General features: G+C 44.1%; 1 protein-coding gene across 1 annotated transcript in view; it reads left to right on the forward strand.

The window, feature by feature from the left end:
• Positions 1-17,753, forward strand: part of LOC147690169 (cholesterol 24-hydroxylase-like) — a 445,247-nt gene that overhangs the window by 234,881 nt on the left and 192,613 nt on the right. The window contains exon 9 of the mRNA XM_086937761.1: positions 7,117-7,179. Coding sequence (XP_086793887.1) covers positions 7,117-7,179 — 63 coding nt within the window. The remainder of the gene's footprint in view (positions 1-7,116; positions 7,180-17,753) is intronic.

Genomic DNA, 17,753 nt, shown 5'->3' on the forward strand with positions numbered 1-17,753 from the left:
CCCCACTTCCGCACGGGCTCTCAGTCATTCCAGGCCGGTGTTGCATCGATGGTAGTATGCCCCACTTCGCCTCTCCGCTTCCGGACCAGTTCCTGACGAGGAATTTCGATCGGGACCGGATCCGCTGACGCCGGCTGTTCTCAGGTCTCGGGGTCTGCCTCTTCCGGTGGGAATGCACCGGATCAGTTGGTCGGATTTAAAAAATGAGCCTCAGTGCTCCAGGAGCTCTTCTGTTATGCAGCCGCCATGCTTGGCTGCTAGCCACGCCCTAAATTGTGTTTTGAATGCATCAGAGTAGAGTAGTGGAGAGGTGTGGTGCAGCGGCCAGGGCAGCTGACTTCAGAAGCACAGGGTTCATGGTTCGATCCCCGGCTCCGGCAGCTCAGCTCAGCACTGTGTGACTCTAGGGAAAAGCACACCTAATTTTCACGACGGCCCTTGAGACCCATAATGGTGAGTAGCTTGCACTTTACAAATACGGATTTGCATTTACATCAGACACAAATTATTCAATGATTTAGAAAGCATCACGATTATAATGAATCATTCCATTTGCGAGCAGTTAACTAATGCCTGTTTAGGAAAGAAAGAGGTAACTGAACTGCGATGGAACTCGCACAGATGCCACTAAGAGGTCCCTCAGAGGAAAACTATTTGTCTATTAAACTATTGAATGAATGACGGATTTGTACTCCACAGATTGTTCCGGTGGTGGACCAGTAGAGGTACATCAAAGATAGCCTGCAACAAGCAAAAAACCCTTTTGGCTTCAGCTTAGGCCAACATGCTGACATGGCAAGTGGGACCTGCCATCACAGTTTTCTCAATATTGCGATGGAAACTGGTTCAGGGGAAAACTACACTGACAGCTGGGGAGCAAGTTCTAAGAATGGCGTGCGGACACCATAAGTCTGGGGCAGAGGAAGCCCTATGCCTCCCACCCCAGTCATGCAGCAAACTTAAAATGTCCTCCTGTGTTTGGGTTTTATAGTGATTAAGATCAATTAATTATAAACAAATATCATTTTTTTAAATGTGAAAATAGAAGTAACTGGGCAACTGTTGCATGGGTCAAGTGGGAGTGACCTGGGAACCGCCCCTAGACGGCCTGATTTTGGTGTGTTCCCAACCAGGGGGCATATTTACATGTTCTGGCGCATCTCTGCAAATCAGCAGGGATGCGGCAGAACAGATGCGTCATGCAATCACCTAATTCCGCCACCAGAGATGCGCTGCATTTACAATGCGGGGCAACAAAAAAGGTTTGGGTCCTGTCTCTGACCGGCTTGGACCTCAACAATCTTACAAAACAGAACAAGTAGCCGGTCAGGTATTGCTTTGCCATGATTTGGGAGGCACTCAGCCTGTCTGTACTAAGTGATCCACGGATTTGTTTGGAGACGATTTAAATTTTATTCAAATTTTCATTAACTTATAAGTATGTCTTCAAAGGCACATTTATCGAAACAGTCAAGTAAACATTCAGACAAAAATGTGCGCAATATATACAAGTGTTGAAACTGTACACAATAAATACACAAAATTCAGAAACACCAAAAACATAGCTATATACAAATCAATTGGGACATAAGAAACATTTAACACAAGCACCAGTCCTTCAAATTGTATACCAAAAAACAGGCGGACACAGGGATTTAGTTATACTGCCTGCCTGTCTCGATAAGCCTGTGATTAGGTGTTTTGAGGATTGGACAACTGGGGAGAGTGAGAGTAGTGTTATTTATTCCCTAGTTGCACCCTTCTTCCTTGTCACAAGCTGGGGGTCAACACGTTTCGAACCACTGGTGAGTTGTGGGTTCTCCTCAGGACGTGGACTGGGTGAATCCTTTCCTGCAGGAAGCACTCAGGGGCTGTAAGGAAGGTCGGCAGCTTCACGCGGTTTGGAATGTCTGAACTTGAAAACGAGTGAGAGACAAGTTGACGAATGGAACGCCCGGCAGTTAATCCGGAGGTCCGGGAGAAGCACTGCTTTCCTTCAATTAGAAATCTGGCGAGAACTGCACTGAATCCGTTCTGCTGCCATCGGCGTGTGGCATGGTATTTACAATGCAGGGCACCATGGTGCAAGGAAGGGAAGATGCGTGACACATTGCTGGAGTCGCGTCGCAAGCGCGACGCAACTCCTGCAATGCACAGAGGCCACCCATACTCAAGTGGTGGTCACTCCTTACGCCTACTTTAAGCAGGCATAAGGATTTGACGCAGCAGCGTCGTAAAACTGACTCAGTGAAATCTTGTAGATTTCACTGCGTCAGTTTTACGGGGCTTTCCTACGAGGGAACGCCCACCCTGCGACAGAACGCCCACATGAAACCTGACACAGGTTTCATGTAGCACAGGGCTTTACAACGTGACGCATCTGCCCAGATGCGTCACGTTGTAAATAAGTCGCAACATGGCGCATTGTTTACGCTGCCATTGCGTCACAAAAGTGACACAACAGCAGTGTAAAAGAGTCGCAAGGGGCTTGTAAATCTGCCCCTAGGTCTATAAGTGAATGAGTTACGCCTGCATGCCGGCAGTGTGTATACTGATACCAATTTGAGTTCACATCTGCTCCTGCTATTGCATGGCCTATCTGGGGCCTACTTTATACACAACATAAAATTAGCAATTAGTATTTGTAATTATGCTACTGTCCATGTAGGTATTCCTGGAGACCCTTCAACGCTCAATAGTTTCATTATTGTCTCATTATTGCTTTCTCCATTCACACCACCACAGCTGGAGGAGTCACACATACTCTCATGCTGAGGAGATGACACTCCTGGTACCCCTAGCAGTTCTGCTCATCACCACAGGCTATTTGCTACATAGTCAGAATAACAGGTGCATTCTCCCCACACCAGCAGTGCACAAAACCATCACTCTGTCATCAGTTCTGCTCATCACCACAGGCTATTTGCTACATAGTCAGAATAACAGGTGCATTCTCCCCACACCAGCAGTGCACAACACCATCACTCTGTCATGAGATGCCCATTGCTGAATGCCACCTCAATGTAACAGCTTACTTCTCCCACTAATTCCTCACATGGTACTGCTGTTAAATGCTACAATGCTTCATTCTGCCACTCAATACTCTAGTCCTGGCTTGGGAGAAGGACGTCCCTGCAAACAAGTGATCTGAAATAAATAAGTACAAAAGGGGATAAACTAGTGTCTGTTAGCAATAAGGTAAATGCAAATGGACAAGCTCTCACCCCACCATTGCAGCATGAGTGTATTTTGGGCCATGCTACCGTAGCAGGAACAGATACCAGAGATCTGTGTCACCACACCCACCATGTTGCACAATGCCGTAAATTACATCCAACCCTTTAGCACGTTATCAGCTCATCATCAGTGGTGGATACGTAGAAAGCGTGGATCACATGGTTGAAAATTATCTTGCTGTGTCAAAAGAGCCTGGCACAGCAATGTAAAGGTCTATTCTATTGCATTTACTGAGAGAAGAGGTACACCTAATGCTTCTTACTCTTGTTGACAATGGAAAGGATGATGATTACAAGGCGGCAGTAACTGTGTTAAAACAACAATTCAGTACCAAAGCAAACCCTGACTATGAACGTTTTCATTAAGGCTAATAAAACAAGGATCGAGTGAGTCTATTGATGCTGTCTATGCCTACCTGCACGGGCTTACAAGCATGCGCAGGTTCACCAGCATTAGTGGAGGATTGCATTCCCAAGAAATACAAGGCTGTCACTCCTCAGACCTAAGGAAAGAGATATTGAAGATGGCAAATGGCTTAGCCACCTGCACACTCTTGGAGGACAGCACATGAACTTGCTAATGTAAGAGCTGCACATATTTGAATAATCCCTATCTATCAAAGTGATTAAAGCTGATCCAGTTGAGCCAAAGAGGATGATTATGCCATCGCTATGAAGTATGAAGTCTCATGAGTAAAAGATTGATAAGCCAAGTGGATACTGCCGCAATCCGCAACACAAAGAACCACAATGCCCCTTTATTCCAGGAGTACAAACTAGCGGACTACTTCCAATCTCTAAACTTAAAATATCCCAAGCTAAAGGAAAGATTTATGAGAACATTCCTCAAGGTTCTTCTCTTTGTGGAACTAGACAACGACCACCTAGAATGGGTCACCTACAAGTTACTAATGGATTATCAAAACACCCCTCATACCAGGTCCCGAGTCATAGCCAACTTTAGCTCTGCTGGTGCTCGCTGTGACAATCCTTGTTGATGCTCCCAATGGCCTCCTTCTCCATGGATTCACTCACTACCACCCTCCAACAGTGCCCTTCTTCTCTCCATAGCCCCTATCTCATGTGTATTTCAGTTGTTTTATAGTGGTACCCATACCAATGTAGGGTGTCAGAGCACTTTACATCACACACATATTACACTGAGATAATGAATCATACACAAAAATATCAATATATTGGAAGACATTGAGGATTACAAGGTGTAAGAGTTACAAGTCATCCTTACTGGTAGACAAAAAGGGGCCGATTATGATGGAGGTTGGACCACAACCGACATCTCATCAGTTGCGGCTCAACTGCCATCTGCTGCTATGGTCCGACTGACGCATTACAATGTGTGCGGTCGGATGCAGCAAGTGAAGGAACCGTCCACCGCTTTCCAGCAAGCTCCTCAAGGAGCCCCTCGTTGTGTCGAAAGCACCTCATAATCCCTCAATGATGGCGGCTCCTCCGTATGGATTATCATGGATTATCATGTCAGTTTCCGACAGCCATTCTATGTTGGCCTTTCCGACATGGAAAGGCTGTTGGAAAGCAGCAGGGCCCCCTTCTCCCCTGGTTCTCTGCACAGTGTTCAGGGAGGAAACTATGGTGCCCCCTAAACATCCTTTCACAATGAGGGCCTACCACACGGTGCAGGGATGTTTAAAAAAATCAATTTTTTCTCTTCTGCCCACTGCACAAGCTTCCATTGAAAAATAGATGTTTGCAACAACCCTGTGGGCGGTCGTATCCAAATACTGCGGTCGAAACCGTAATTACCCCCCATATGTTAAAAGTGCCTGCAACTGAGAAGCATGAACTCTGATTTGAAAACGTAGCAGTGATGGTGTTGGCTTTATAAGAATTTATTTATTCCCAAAAAAACTCTTTTATAAGATATTCAGACTGTGGAAAAAACATAACTTTCTAACCTATACTTTGCAGGTTGCATGCAGATCTCTGATGACAGTTCTAGCTCACTGTGCTATACTAGGATTTTAACTTATGAAATGTAAAAAAAAAACGGATTTCTGTGACAAAACCAGTAACGCATGTGAGCTATCTACATAACATACAATGTGGCCTATTAATTCTCTGCTCTACTTTATTATGAGTCAAAACTCCCACTAGACAACACTCTGATCTTTCTCCAGCTAGTAAATAAATCACCAGAGTTATCTTGGCGTTTTTATTGTCATCTAAATATTGCTGGGCACACAAGAACCTCTTCAACAGGTGTTGCTAAAACCATAAATGATTTGAAAACACAGCACCCTCTAAGATAGACGCCCTGTGCAGTAGCAACAGTTGCACTGGCCTGAGTACATGTCATGGCTTCACTGGGCACATCCAGAATCAAAGGAAAAATAGTCACTGCTTTGAGAGGGGACTTCAGCATCACTAGGAATGTCTTCCATTTTAAGAGAATTTAGAGAGTACTCCTTGTAACTCACCTGCAATGGCCAGTGATACCTGGACCAATCATCGATAGAACTGTCTCCGACAGTTTCTGTTCGGAGCTCCATGAGACATTATTCACCCTGTTCCAGTCTGGAGAGACCTCACTGTCTCTCAGCTGTGCCCTCAGGTCCACGGAGGGTTAGCATCACTATTCCTTCAGACCTCACTGCCAGCCTTGACAGTGTTACAAGGATTATGTTCAGACATTGCAAGACTACAGGACAGATATGCCCAACTAGAAGGTCAGTTCTGTAAGAAGGGCCAGATGTCGGTAACGGCCGATATTACCGAATTTCGTCCGTTACCGATCAGTATTAGGCTTTTGAGATGTAGGTGACCAATTTACAGATTTGGTAATTTACCGAATCGGTATTTTAAGGAATCAGTAGAATACTGATTCCCTAAAATGGCGAATCGGTAAATTACCGAATCTGCAATGTAGGGAGCACTCAAATGAGTGAATTGCATAGATAAGGATTCGGTATTTATCACCAACTAAAAGTTGGTGGTAAATATTGAAAACCTTTGGAAAAGCATTTTTGTGCATTTCCAAAAGAGCCATGTTGCAGACATTCATGCCCTTAGGGCATGTATGTGTGCCACGTGTGCACACATGCACGGTTCAGGGGTGCAACAGGGTGTCAATGTTTCACCCTGCCACCCTTGAATGTTTTCCCCCATTACCGAATCGGTATTTACCGATTCGGTACATCCCATTTATTCCTATGGGCATCCAGGCCCATAGGAATGAATGGAAATTACCGAATCGGTGAATAACGAATCGGTAAATATCGAATCGTACCAATTCGGTAATACTTACCGAATTTTTTCCTACATAGCATTACCGATTCTAAAATACCGAATCAGTAAAATTCGATATTTTAAAATCTGTAAATTAGGATTACCTACATCTGGCCCTGAGTGATTTCTGAGTGCCAAAAATGTAAGTTTAGGTTGGGTTTTTCTATTCTTAAGTGTTTTATTTTTGTGTGAAATCTTGGAGGAATGTTGTGTCGCTTTGAGAAAGAGTGACCTGTGGTCCCCTCTGAATAGTCAGATGTTGGTTTGTTCCCAACTTGACGCCAGCAGGTCTAATATAAACAAGTTACGTCTGCCCGAAGTCAGTGCGCATGCTGATAACAATCTAGGTCTGTATCGGCTGCTGTTATTGCATGGCCTATGCAGCATCTGTTTTCTTTATACGCAACAAAATAGTAACCAGTCACAACATTATTAGTTTAGTTTACTGAAGCAAAAAGGGACATCATTCACAAAATGTTTGAAAAAGTAACAGTGAAAATCACACCAAACTGAAAGATTTATTGTGATTTTAATTTAATAGGCTTAGCATGATTGATGCTTTATGGAGCCTTCAGTGCCATAAATAATTTTACAAACATATGTTTTCTATTTGTAGCATTGGAAGAGAAATGTGATGAGGAAATAATGCTGGACAACTTTGTTACTTTCTTCATTGCTGGTTAGTATTGACATCACGTGCTCTTTTAGTGTCTGTAGTAATTGTGCAAAGATCATTCTGTTTCATGCATGTGTTATACAGTTCTGTACTGGGAATAGCCCTTCAACATTTATAAGTCTGTATATTTTTTTATCAAGCACATATAAAAATGTGGGGCTACATTTAAAAATGTCAATTTCACAAATAGTTAAATACAAAGGGGCAGATTTACAAGAAACGTATGCATCTATGTAGATGCGTCAGTTTCCATGCACCTCCTTACGAAACCCTTGCACCACCATGGATGCGCCGTATTTACAATACGGTGCACCATGGCGCACGGATTGACAGGTGCGTCAGAAATTCTGACTCATCTGTTGGTGCAAAAGTCACGCATTGCTGGAGTTGTGTCACAAGCATGACGCAACTCCAGCAATGCATGGGGAGGCCGATTCCCAATACACCCTGTCACTCCTTAAGCCTGCTCGGAGCAGGCATAGGATTTTGACACAGTGGCATCCTAGAAGTGGGGCAGTGAAATCTTGTAGATTTCACTGCTTCACTTTTACGAGGCTTCCTTCCATGGGAATGCCCACCCTGCATACATTATACCTGACACAGGTTCGATGTGACACTGGGCTTTGCAAGGTGATGCATCTCCCAAGATGGGTCACATTGTAAACGGGCTGCAATGTGGCACATTATTTACGCTGCTGCTGCGACACAAAAAGTGACGCAACAGCGGTGCAAAAGCATTGCAAGGGGCTTGCAAATCTGCCTCAAAATGTACAAATAATTGATGTTCCTATTGGCAGGAAAGCTGCATCCTTAGAGTGTACAACACAAATCAATGCCTTTTTGCTAGGTAAGAAAATAGATTCTCAAAACTATTATCTCCAATGAGTTTGACTTAGAGAGTACTGTATGCTTTGAACTGCTTCCATGCAGAAGGAAGCATGCTTCATTACTGATATGAAGCGTTTTCATCAGAAAGTCGAGGAAATGTGTTCACATTTAAAGATTAAATATGAAAAGCAACAGACTAAGTGGCTCTTAATATTCTTGTGGTCTTAAATGGTAATGTGTTGATATTTTTATAAACCTTTGAGTTTAGACAGCTGAAACCCTTTCTAGATTTTACCGCTGGTGCATAATATCTAATCTGCAAATTTGTGCCAATCCAGGAAGCCACAATTGTGCAGAAATTATATCCCATTGAGTAACTGAACCAAAAGGCAGTCGAAGCCGACGAACATAGATTGAATTGCTTATCTCCCTAAAATGCTAATTTACCACTTAGGCCTAGATGTAGGTAATTTTATTTTACCACTTCTTAACACCTTGGCTGCTAGGTGTTTTCCCCTCCTGTGCTGCAGGCCACTGTTTCCCATTGTTCATGACGAGATCAGCTCGTCATCAGCACAGCTCAACCGTGCATCATGACGAGCTGAGCTCGTCATCAGCATCGAAAGGGTTAAATACCGAATTTTACCGATTCAGTATTTAAGAAGCGGTAAAATAGAGGGGGGGGGGGATGTAGGTATTACAGAATCTGTAAATACCGAATCGATGAGATTCGGTATTTACCGATTCTGTAAATACTGATTTGGTAATGCCCATTGATTCCTATGGGCATTGAAGCCCATAGGAATCAATGGGCATTACCGAATCGGTATTTACCGATTCGGTAAATACCGATTCCAGCAAGGGTGCAGGGGGTGTCACTTTGACACCCTCTAGCACCCCAAATACAGGCTTGTGTGCCATGTGGCACACAGACATGCCCTAAGGGCATGTCTGTCTGTCACATGGCATAGGTGTGCATGCACACATGTGCATGCACACCTGGATTCGGTATTTTACCACTCAATTGGATTGGGTGGTAAAATACCGATTCTGAAAGGCCTTTGGGACTCAGAAGAGACCCACCTACATCTAGAAGTTACCGAATCGGTAAAAATACTGATTCAGTATTTTACCGAATCAGTAAATTTACAGATTCGGTAAAATTGGCCCCATACATCCCAAAAACCCATTTATCGGTCGGTAACGGCCGAAATCGTCCGTTACCGGCCGGTAAATGGCCACCTACATCTGGCCCTTGGTGGCTTTAGTTGACTGGGAAAATGCAAAACCTTTGTGTCTTATTTTCCTTCTTATTGCCCTCTTTGAAGAGGGTTTTGTTACAGCAACTTGATATGATGATTAGCAGGTAGGCAACATGTTTTTTCATCAGCCTTTCTTTAATTCTGTCCTTCCTCAGTGGTCTTGAAAGAGGTACACAACAAGCAGACACACACTCTCTCTGGCTTCCACAACTTTCCCCACTGATAATACAACTCTTGTAAAAAGAGGACATGGATTTGCATCCCCAGACCCACTCTGGTCATACTCCCTGCTTAACAGTAGTGTAGCACAGAATTCCATGAAGCTCTCCTCAATCCCCAGCAAACACACCATGGTGTGGGTGTCAATAATTCTCCTACTTGATTTACAAATATGTTCACCCTTTCAAGTATGGTGCCAGAATACAGAGTAATCAACATCGTACTACCATAATATGGTAGAAAATATCAACAGCAAAAACATCGGCAATTGAACTGAATGTAGGTATGTATTGGTTTGTATACTTAACTCCACCTATATGTACCTTCATAAATTAAAGATCTTCAACGTACTTAGATATTAAGTTAACAACCGTAAAGCTATTCTTACCTATATTTACGTACCTTCTTGATATTTTTGCAATGATGTTATGGTAGCGTTAAATTAAATACTCAATATTCTGACATACAGGTCCCTACTGGTATGTACATAGGGTCATGGACAATTCTCTACATGCTTGCAGTTGGAATAATATGAACATTATCTGCCATAGATAAAGGTTTAGCTCCCATCCATCCCTGCAGACACAACTGACTGTCTGAATTCGTGCTCATTACCAGCTCCCTTCCCTCGGTTTCTATACATAAGTAGTCTGAGAATTCAACTCATGTTATGGCTTCCAGTATGACTAGTGCACCAACTCATGCATAATCCTTAGGTACACAAAAAGGGAAGGCATTCCTGACCCTCAGTCAGGGAACTGGATTTACACTTCCAAAGCAAGAATGCTACACAGCTTTGTGGTTACGTGGGCAGTTTTCTGTTTAATTGCTACATTCATGTGATTTTTCAAAACTTGGCATGTGAAAAAATTGCTCAGTCTCACTGCACTGCTACTGTCCCAGTAATTATCGGAGTCCTAAGCTGACATAAGTCAGAAGTTGCCAAATCAAAAAGGAGAGAGAGACTAGGTAAGCTAGTCCAGATCCCCCCAAAAGTATATATGATTATCAATAAGGACTAGCTATGTTTGTGGTTAGAGACTCAGGAATGCGTACATGTGCAGGCAAACCATTTGGTTTGATCATGAGGCCCTCACCCACCAACCTAGTTGGTGGCATGCTTCATTATCGGGCCCACCACAGTGACACCGAATGTGTCCCGGGTGTGCTTCGACGCCAGATTACTGTAACAACTGCAGCGTATGTCACATAACCTCCCCGTCCAAAACACTCTGCCTAGAAATCGGCAAAATCTGGATGCACCGCCAATTCACCAACTGCAATTCAGCCAATCTGGTGTACTTAATAACGTGCAGATGCGGCCTGAGGTACATAGGTATGACCACCAGAAATGTCAAAACCAGAATGACCGAACACAGGAGCACCATCCGTTGCGGCAAAAACATAAGTAGATTGACTGAATATTTCTTGTCGCAGAACCACACCCCAAACGACTTCACCTGGACGGTCATTGAACAGTTTGACGTGACCCAGTCCAATGAGAAGACCCTCCTCATGAAGGAACAACGCTGGCTATATCGTCTATCCACACGTACAGAGGGCCTGAACGACTCCATCCCGTGGAATTCACTCACCACCTGAGCCATAAGCCTATATTCAACACTGACTGCGCCCTTAGATACAAGCGCCACATAGGAGCCACACTGACTCCCCACCTACACTCTAATGGCCTATTGAACCGTTTCTCTCTGAATATTCTCAATGACCCTGACATTCCCAGCTCTCTAGTACTGTGATTTCTCTTTTGTAATTGCTCTACTCCTTATAATAAGAGTATTAGCCTACATCAGGCCAGCTTTCGTATCCTGCCTCATGCGCGACAATTGCGCATGCACAAGCACTCCGCACTACTTGGAGTGTATTCCGCCCATGCGCACAGATGCCGCACCTCCTCACTGTCAGAGGGCACACAGCACATGCACGTTAGCCACGCTACTCCCGTCCACATGCGCAGCGCACACGATGACTCAGCTCCCTGAGTGAGTCGGCACCATCTTTTATTTCCAGCAATACCTCCAGGTGCACATTATCAAGTGGGCTATTTAAACCTGATGAACGGCCCCGTCCAATCATTCGGGGCACCGCAGATGGACGACAGGTCCAAGGAGGATCCAGACCGGAAATTTCGTGAGTAAAACGCTACCGACCGCTACGATCCTGGTAATCAGATACCTTTCTCTCCTTACAGGGTGAATCCTAATCAATCCCTTTCTCAAACTACCATAGGGTCTTTCTCTCTGCCAAGTGACCCAAGGAGGCTTTAACAGCAAGTATCCAGTGTGAGGATAATTCGTATTACTTATCTGTACCTCACCATGCTATTCCCCGCTGTTTAGCCCACCACCAGACAACCGGCTTTACACTAAGATAACTCACGCTAGTCATGCCCTTGGCGTGACCACCTTTTAGCCAACTCTAGGCCGTGCATGCAACTTAGCAGTCGGCAATATGTTGTGTGCCTAGCAAATCATGCTAATTGACTCTACCCTGTACGTCTGTCTATGTCCTTAATGCTATATGTACAGTAAAGCAAGAGGGAATCCCCCTCTGACATATAACGCACCTTAGCGAGTGCGACACTCTAATTAAACAAACACAATCACTTAAAATTAAGTATTTATTTGCACCTTTCATATACTCATTGGTCCTGAGGAAAGCCAGTTTAAAATCAAAGGCCTGGCTGAAACATGTAGACCACACAGGACGCTGGAGGTCATAATCCGCACTCCAGCGCGTCCGTCTGCCTTTTAGCTGCTAACAGGGGCCCGGTGATTAAAGTTTATCCATTTACCCTTGGGTACCGGGCACCACTGTATAGCTTTTAATTATCACTAACTCACTCACTACACTGCACACTCAGCAAAAATACCAGCTCCGCAGTAATCTGGCATCGAAGCACACCCGGGACACATTCGGTGTCACTGTGGTGGGCCCGATGATGAAGCATGCCACCAACTAGGTTGGTGGGTGAGGGCTTCATGATCAAACCTAATGGTTTGCATGCACACGTACGCATTCTTGAGTCTCTAACCACAAACATAGCTAGTCCTTATTGATAATCATATAAGTCAGAAGCTAACTTGAACACCACTTTTTTCGTAAAGCCACTTGATTATTACTTTGGGCCAGATGTACGACCCTTTTTGCATGCGCAAACGGGTATGCAAACCCGTTTGCTCATGTAAAAACAGCATGGGCCATGTACAAAGCCTATTAGCAAGTCAGAATTTATTTGCGACTTGCTAAATAGGCATTGCGACTCGCAATTAGAAAGGGGCCTTCCCTTCCTAATAGCGAGCGCAAGCCCATGTATGAATGTTTTGGGACCGCAATTGCCGTCGCAAAACACTCGCAAATTACCAGCCTCTTCAAGTTGGTGGTAATGCACTCGCAAAAGGAAGGGGTCCTCATGGGACCCCTTACCCTTTGCAAATATAGGGGAGAATATTTTTTAAGTGGTCCCAAGGATCACTGCCTGCTCTTAAAAAATGAAACGAAAACGTTTCATTTTTTTGTTTTTTAAATGCATCCCGTTTTCCTTTAAGGAATGCATTAAAAATCTGCTTCATTTAAAAGCAGTCCCAGACATAGTGGTCTGTTGAGGCCAGCAGGCCACCATACCTGGGAGAGCCTGCCATTCCCAATGTGTGATACACACTGTTGTACATCTAATACAGCACCTCGCAAATTGCAAGTCACAAAAAACTCGAAATTTGCGAGGCGCTATTTTGCGTGTCGTACATCTGGCCCTTTGAATCTACTGGCTGAAGTTCATAGCTACAGCTCAGTGTCCAAGGCAGGTAGTAAATCTCATTGGTGTTTGTGCAGCGATCGGTTTTCCGGTGCAAGTTGTGATCCCCACTTGTGATACTTCTGAGGCGTTAAGTACAATTACCCTTAACTGGTCTGAGTTGTACACTCCTGTATCCCTAATACACACTGTTGGGATGGAAGAGTCCTCTGCACAGTACTTGACATGCACTCCTGCACTTAGTACCCAAATGCACCGATGCCTGGATCCCTAATTCAGATTTTTCATGTCATAGGCAAACACGGATCCAGTGCATGCACCATGACATAGACCTTTCTCGCAGATTTCAGTCTTGTTGGACTAAGAGGGATGGCCAAGACGCTGCTCTGATAATGGTACGAGGCTACTGCCTTTACCAGGAGCTAGGCAGCAGGAGCGAGGTGCTGCCAACATACCATGTAGTGATCTGTAGAAGTGATCAGGTACTTTTTAACTTGTGTCACCAGAGTGAGACCTACAGGTTTACTCATTTTTGTAAGTTCTGCTGCTGTGTGCTTAACTCACCCATGGCCTATATTAGTTTGCTGTGTAGTGCATCGCAGCACAGGTGTGGTGTATCTGTGCTCGGTGTATGTGTGCCGTGGAAGGGTGCAATCCCGGGATTATGCAGTACTGAGTAGTGCGTGCATGGTGAGTGAATGTGTTGGGTGTATATTTTCATATGAGTGGTACGATGGGAAACATCCTTTACAACACAACTTTTACCACGCAGTGCCTTTACGACGCAACTTTTACAACGCAAACCATTACAACGCATTGCGCTAGGGAATAAGTTTAATTTTCTATCCAACACCTTCCCTAGTGTCCACGGGGACTGGAGTTGGAATAGTAAATTAAACTATTTACTATCCAGCACCCCAAAGTGCTATGCGTTGAAAAGGTTTTCGTTGTAAAAACCGCGTTGTAAATGCATGCGTGGTAAAAGCATGCGTTGTAATGTCATACATCCGGTACGATGCATGGAGGATGTTGTGCTGTGAAGTACATGCATGGTAAATGATTTTGCTGGATAGATGTGTTCCTATGAGTGGTACAGTACAGAAAGGCTACAGTGATCTGCAGTGCATCCATGTTAAGTGTATGTGCTGGAGGTATGTGTGCCAATGAGTGTTGGAGTACAAGAAGGCTACAGTGCTGTGCAGTGTGTGTATGCTGTATGCATGCCTTGGGTATATGCGTACCTGTGCATGGCACTATGTATGGAAGGCCCTTGGTTCCATTTTGGGAGACCCAGACCTGACAGATTTGTGCGTTGCTGCATTCCTGTAAGCTTCGTTGGACAGACACTGGAGAGGAGAGGGCAAGGTTACCCCTGAACACTTCAAAGGGTGCTCTTTGATTCAGTGAGAGGTCACAAGGAAGGGGCCTGCAGAGTATGCAGGGCGAGCGTGCACCTTTGAGGACTGTGTGACTGTAGGCTCCCCTTCCCTCCCATGCTGAGTTCATGGGGCCCAAATTAGGCAATAACCATATCTTATTCAAGAAATATACCTAATAGGGGCCAGATGCACGACACTCAAAATCGCGCTGCGCAAATTGGCGAGGCGCTATTTTGAATATACAACAGTGTTTATCACACTGTTTGCAATTCACAATGGGGTCGCAAATTGAGAGGCTCGTGAATATTACTGAGCCTCGTGCAATTTGCAACCCTGCAGGCCGTTTTCCTTAAAGGAAAACAGGATGCAATTAAAAAAAGAAATAAAAGTGAAACGTTTTGTTTTCATGTTTTTTTAAGGGCAGGTATTGGTCCCTAGTAATTTGTGAGGGTTTTGCGACCTCAGTTGGAGTCACAAAACATTCATGAAAGGGTTTGCGTTTGCTACTAGGAAGGGAACGCCCCTTTCTAATAGCGTGTCACAAAACGTATTTAGCTAATCGCAAATAAATTGAGACTTGCTAAATAGGCTTTGTACATGGCCCATGCAGTTTTTGCATGCGCAAACGGGTTCGCAAACCTGCTTTTGCATGCAAAAATGGTCGTACGTCTGGCACTAGGTATTGTATTTGCATGATAATATTTCCTTAATATGATTAAGGAAACCAATAGGGTATTGTTATAGGAGTGGGACCAGGGATCATTCAGTCTGGTCCTGATGAAAAGCCTTAGGGGATGGCTTGAAACATGTAGACCAGGAAACACACACATCACAGTGTGTTTCTCTTCTTCCCCCTTTGTAATAATACCAGCTACAGGATTTAATAAAAACTTAGGTTCCACGTAGCCACGTATCTTTTAACTCACTTGTCTGATCCTTCCATTCCCATTTCACTAATCACTTTATAGTCCACACCCACAAAGTGCTCCCACGTCTCCGTCGTTCGTAGCACAACCCGTCTCGCAGCGGGCAGGAAGAACCCGATGCATGCCACCAAGGGACATTTTGGTGGGTGAGGGTTATTTAAAAAACAACTCATCGGTTTTTTTAATACTATAAAGATCACTGGAAGGTTAGTTATTTTCAGTACGGGTGGACTCTTCCTGATTGTTCATGAATGAAAGGAGGGCGAGTCTACAATGAACCTGACTTCTCTCCCCCCTTTTTGTTTGTTTCATAAACTTTTTAATACACATATCACGGCAGATGACATCCAGGTGTGAAATCTTGTCACTCCCATGGCCTGTGTTGAGGGGCTATCAGCCTTGAAGCTGCTCCTGCTGTGATAGCAGCGTTCAAGTGAAAGAAGAGGGCACTTCAAAAGAAGCAAACCCCCAACATAAACCTTAGACCTCCAGACTCAGAACCACATTTGTTGTCAGGAAATGGACTATAAAAATGGGAGCTTGAGACCCCCAAATTGTCATCTACTACACAGCCAGACAGGCTGTGTGAGGAGGGGAAGCTCTAAAATACCAGGTCTGGGGGCCAAGGCCTGCTAATATCTCTGTCGGATGAGGGGGCAGCACTCAGAGAAACCAAGACCACCTATCCTGGAGCCTGGAACTCCAGTGTCTGCCTGCTTGCCTAGATAGGTGTGCTATGTGAGGAAGAGGAGAGTATTGGTGAAGTAGGTCCAGTGGGGGACCCCGGTTGAGTGGACTCCCTGTGTGAGGAGACGGCTGCTGCACCGTTCAGGTCATTGCTCATGTGTGTAATGTTTGCCAGATGATTACCACTGCTAATTGAGCTATGTGTATCACTGCATCGATCGCGCCAGAGGCTTTTTTTTTAGTATTGGGGAGTGGTGACTCAGTCATGCGTGGAGGGGCTGCCATGAGAAGACTGATGAATGTAAGGGCTATAACACTTCCATGTGGTAGTGGCCCGTGACCCCATATTCCAGGAGAGGCTGCCACTGAGTAGTTCATAGTGTTGATCGGGCCCGTGCCCGTATACCATGAGGTTACAGTGACCCCCTATGCCAAAGGCAGTCACTAGGACCAGCAAGTTCTATGATCTAATGAATTCATATAAGATAGTAGTAGTTCCCAATTGGAAAATTACCACACCTCAAATGCTAGTACATTGATTTTGATCAAATCTTGTGTCAATAAGTAGTGCAACAATTTTTTGTTAAATCGAGGTGCTCTAAACGTTCAGTTCACCTACTAACAAAAGGTGCTAATTACACATTAGAGAAGCTGATGTGTATATACATATTCAAAAAGTAGAACCTTACTCAGCACCCTCATAACCAAATGTAATTGTCCAAAATGTAATGGATAAGTTAAACAATCACAGAAATAATGAATGCAACTTTCACATTAGATATCAATTTAAAACCGGTCAAGGATATTTTTTTCTTTCAAAATGTAAGCAGGCACAAAAGTCCATCCATTTGTATTCAACATCCATAAGTGGAAATATCAAAAATTGATTTTCTTGCTCCATGATAACTGAGTGCCTCGATAAAGGCAGCACAGACTCACATTTGAGTGTGGATTAATACTTTTCTTTGTGAGGAACCTTAACAGGGCTCTCTTAAGTAGATTACACATTCTAATTTACAGCAAAATTCGAACGCAGTGACTTGGTTTAGGATACACGGACCTGCACTCCTACGGATATGGACAGATTAGATTGTCTTTCGGAGAAGAAGCCTATTAATGACCTATTTCTGACTGGATCGGTTGCACTTTGAACTGCGGCTCCACACTATGCGCCAGTAGTATTCATAAACCACCTATACAATTTCCGAAACGAGGTAACACTGGCCTAGCTGAGACAATGCTGCTGATCAGTTATAATCAAGCATGAAAATCCATTTTTGATATTTCCTCTTATGGATGTTATCTTAATACATCCTGGCGAGAAAGAATGCATCAGGACCGTTTAGACTTGTTATATGCACTCGCCTTGAAAAAGTCTATGTTAGACGAAACACGTGTTGGCAAAATACATGTTGGGAGTACCAAAAAGAATAAACCAATAAGTTGAATACAAAAGTATGGACTTTTGCGCCTCCTTACATTTTTTTTTCTTTAAATGTGTTTA

This window comes from Lissotriton vulgaris, chromosome 9 (assembly GCF_964263255.1).
Source record: "Lissotriton vulgaris chromosome 9, aLisVul1.2, whole genome shotgun sequence".
NCBI classification, from domain to species: Eukaryota; Metazoa; Chordata; class Amphibia; order Caudata; family Salamandridae; genus Lissotriton; species Lissotriton vulgaris.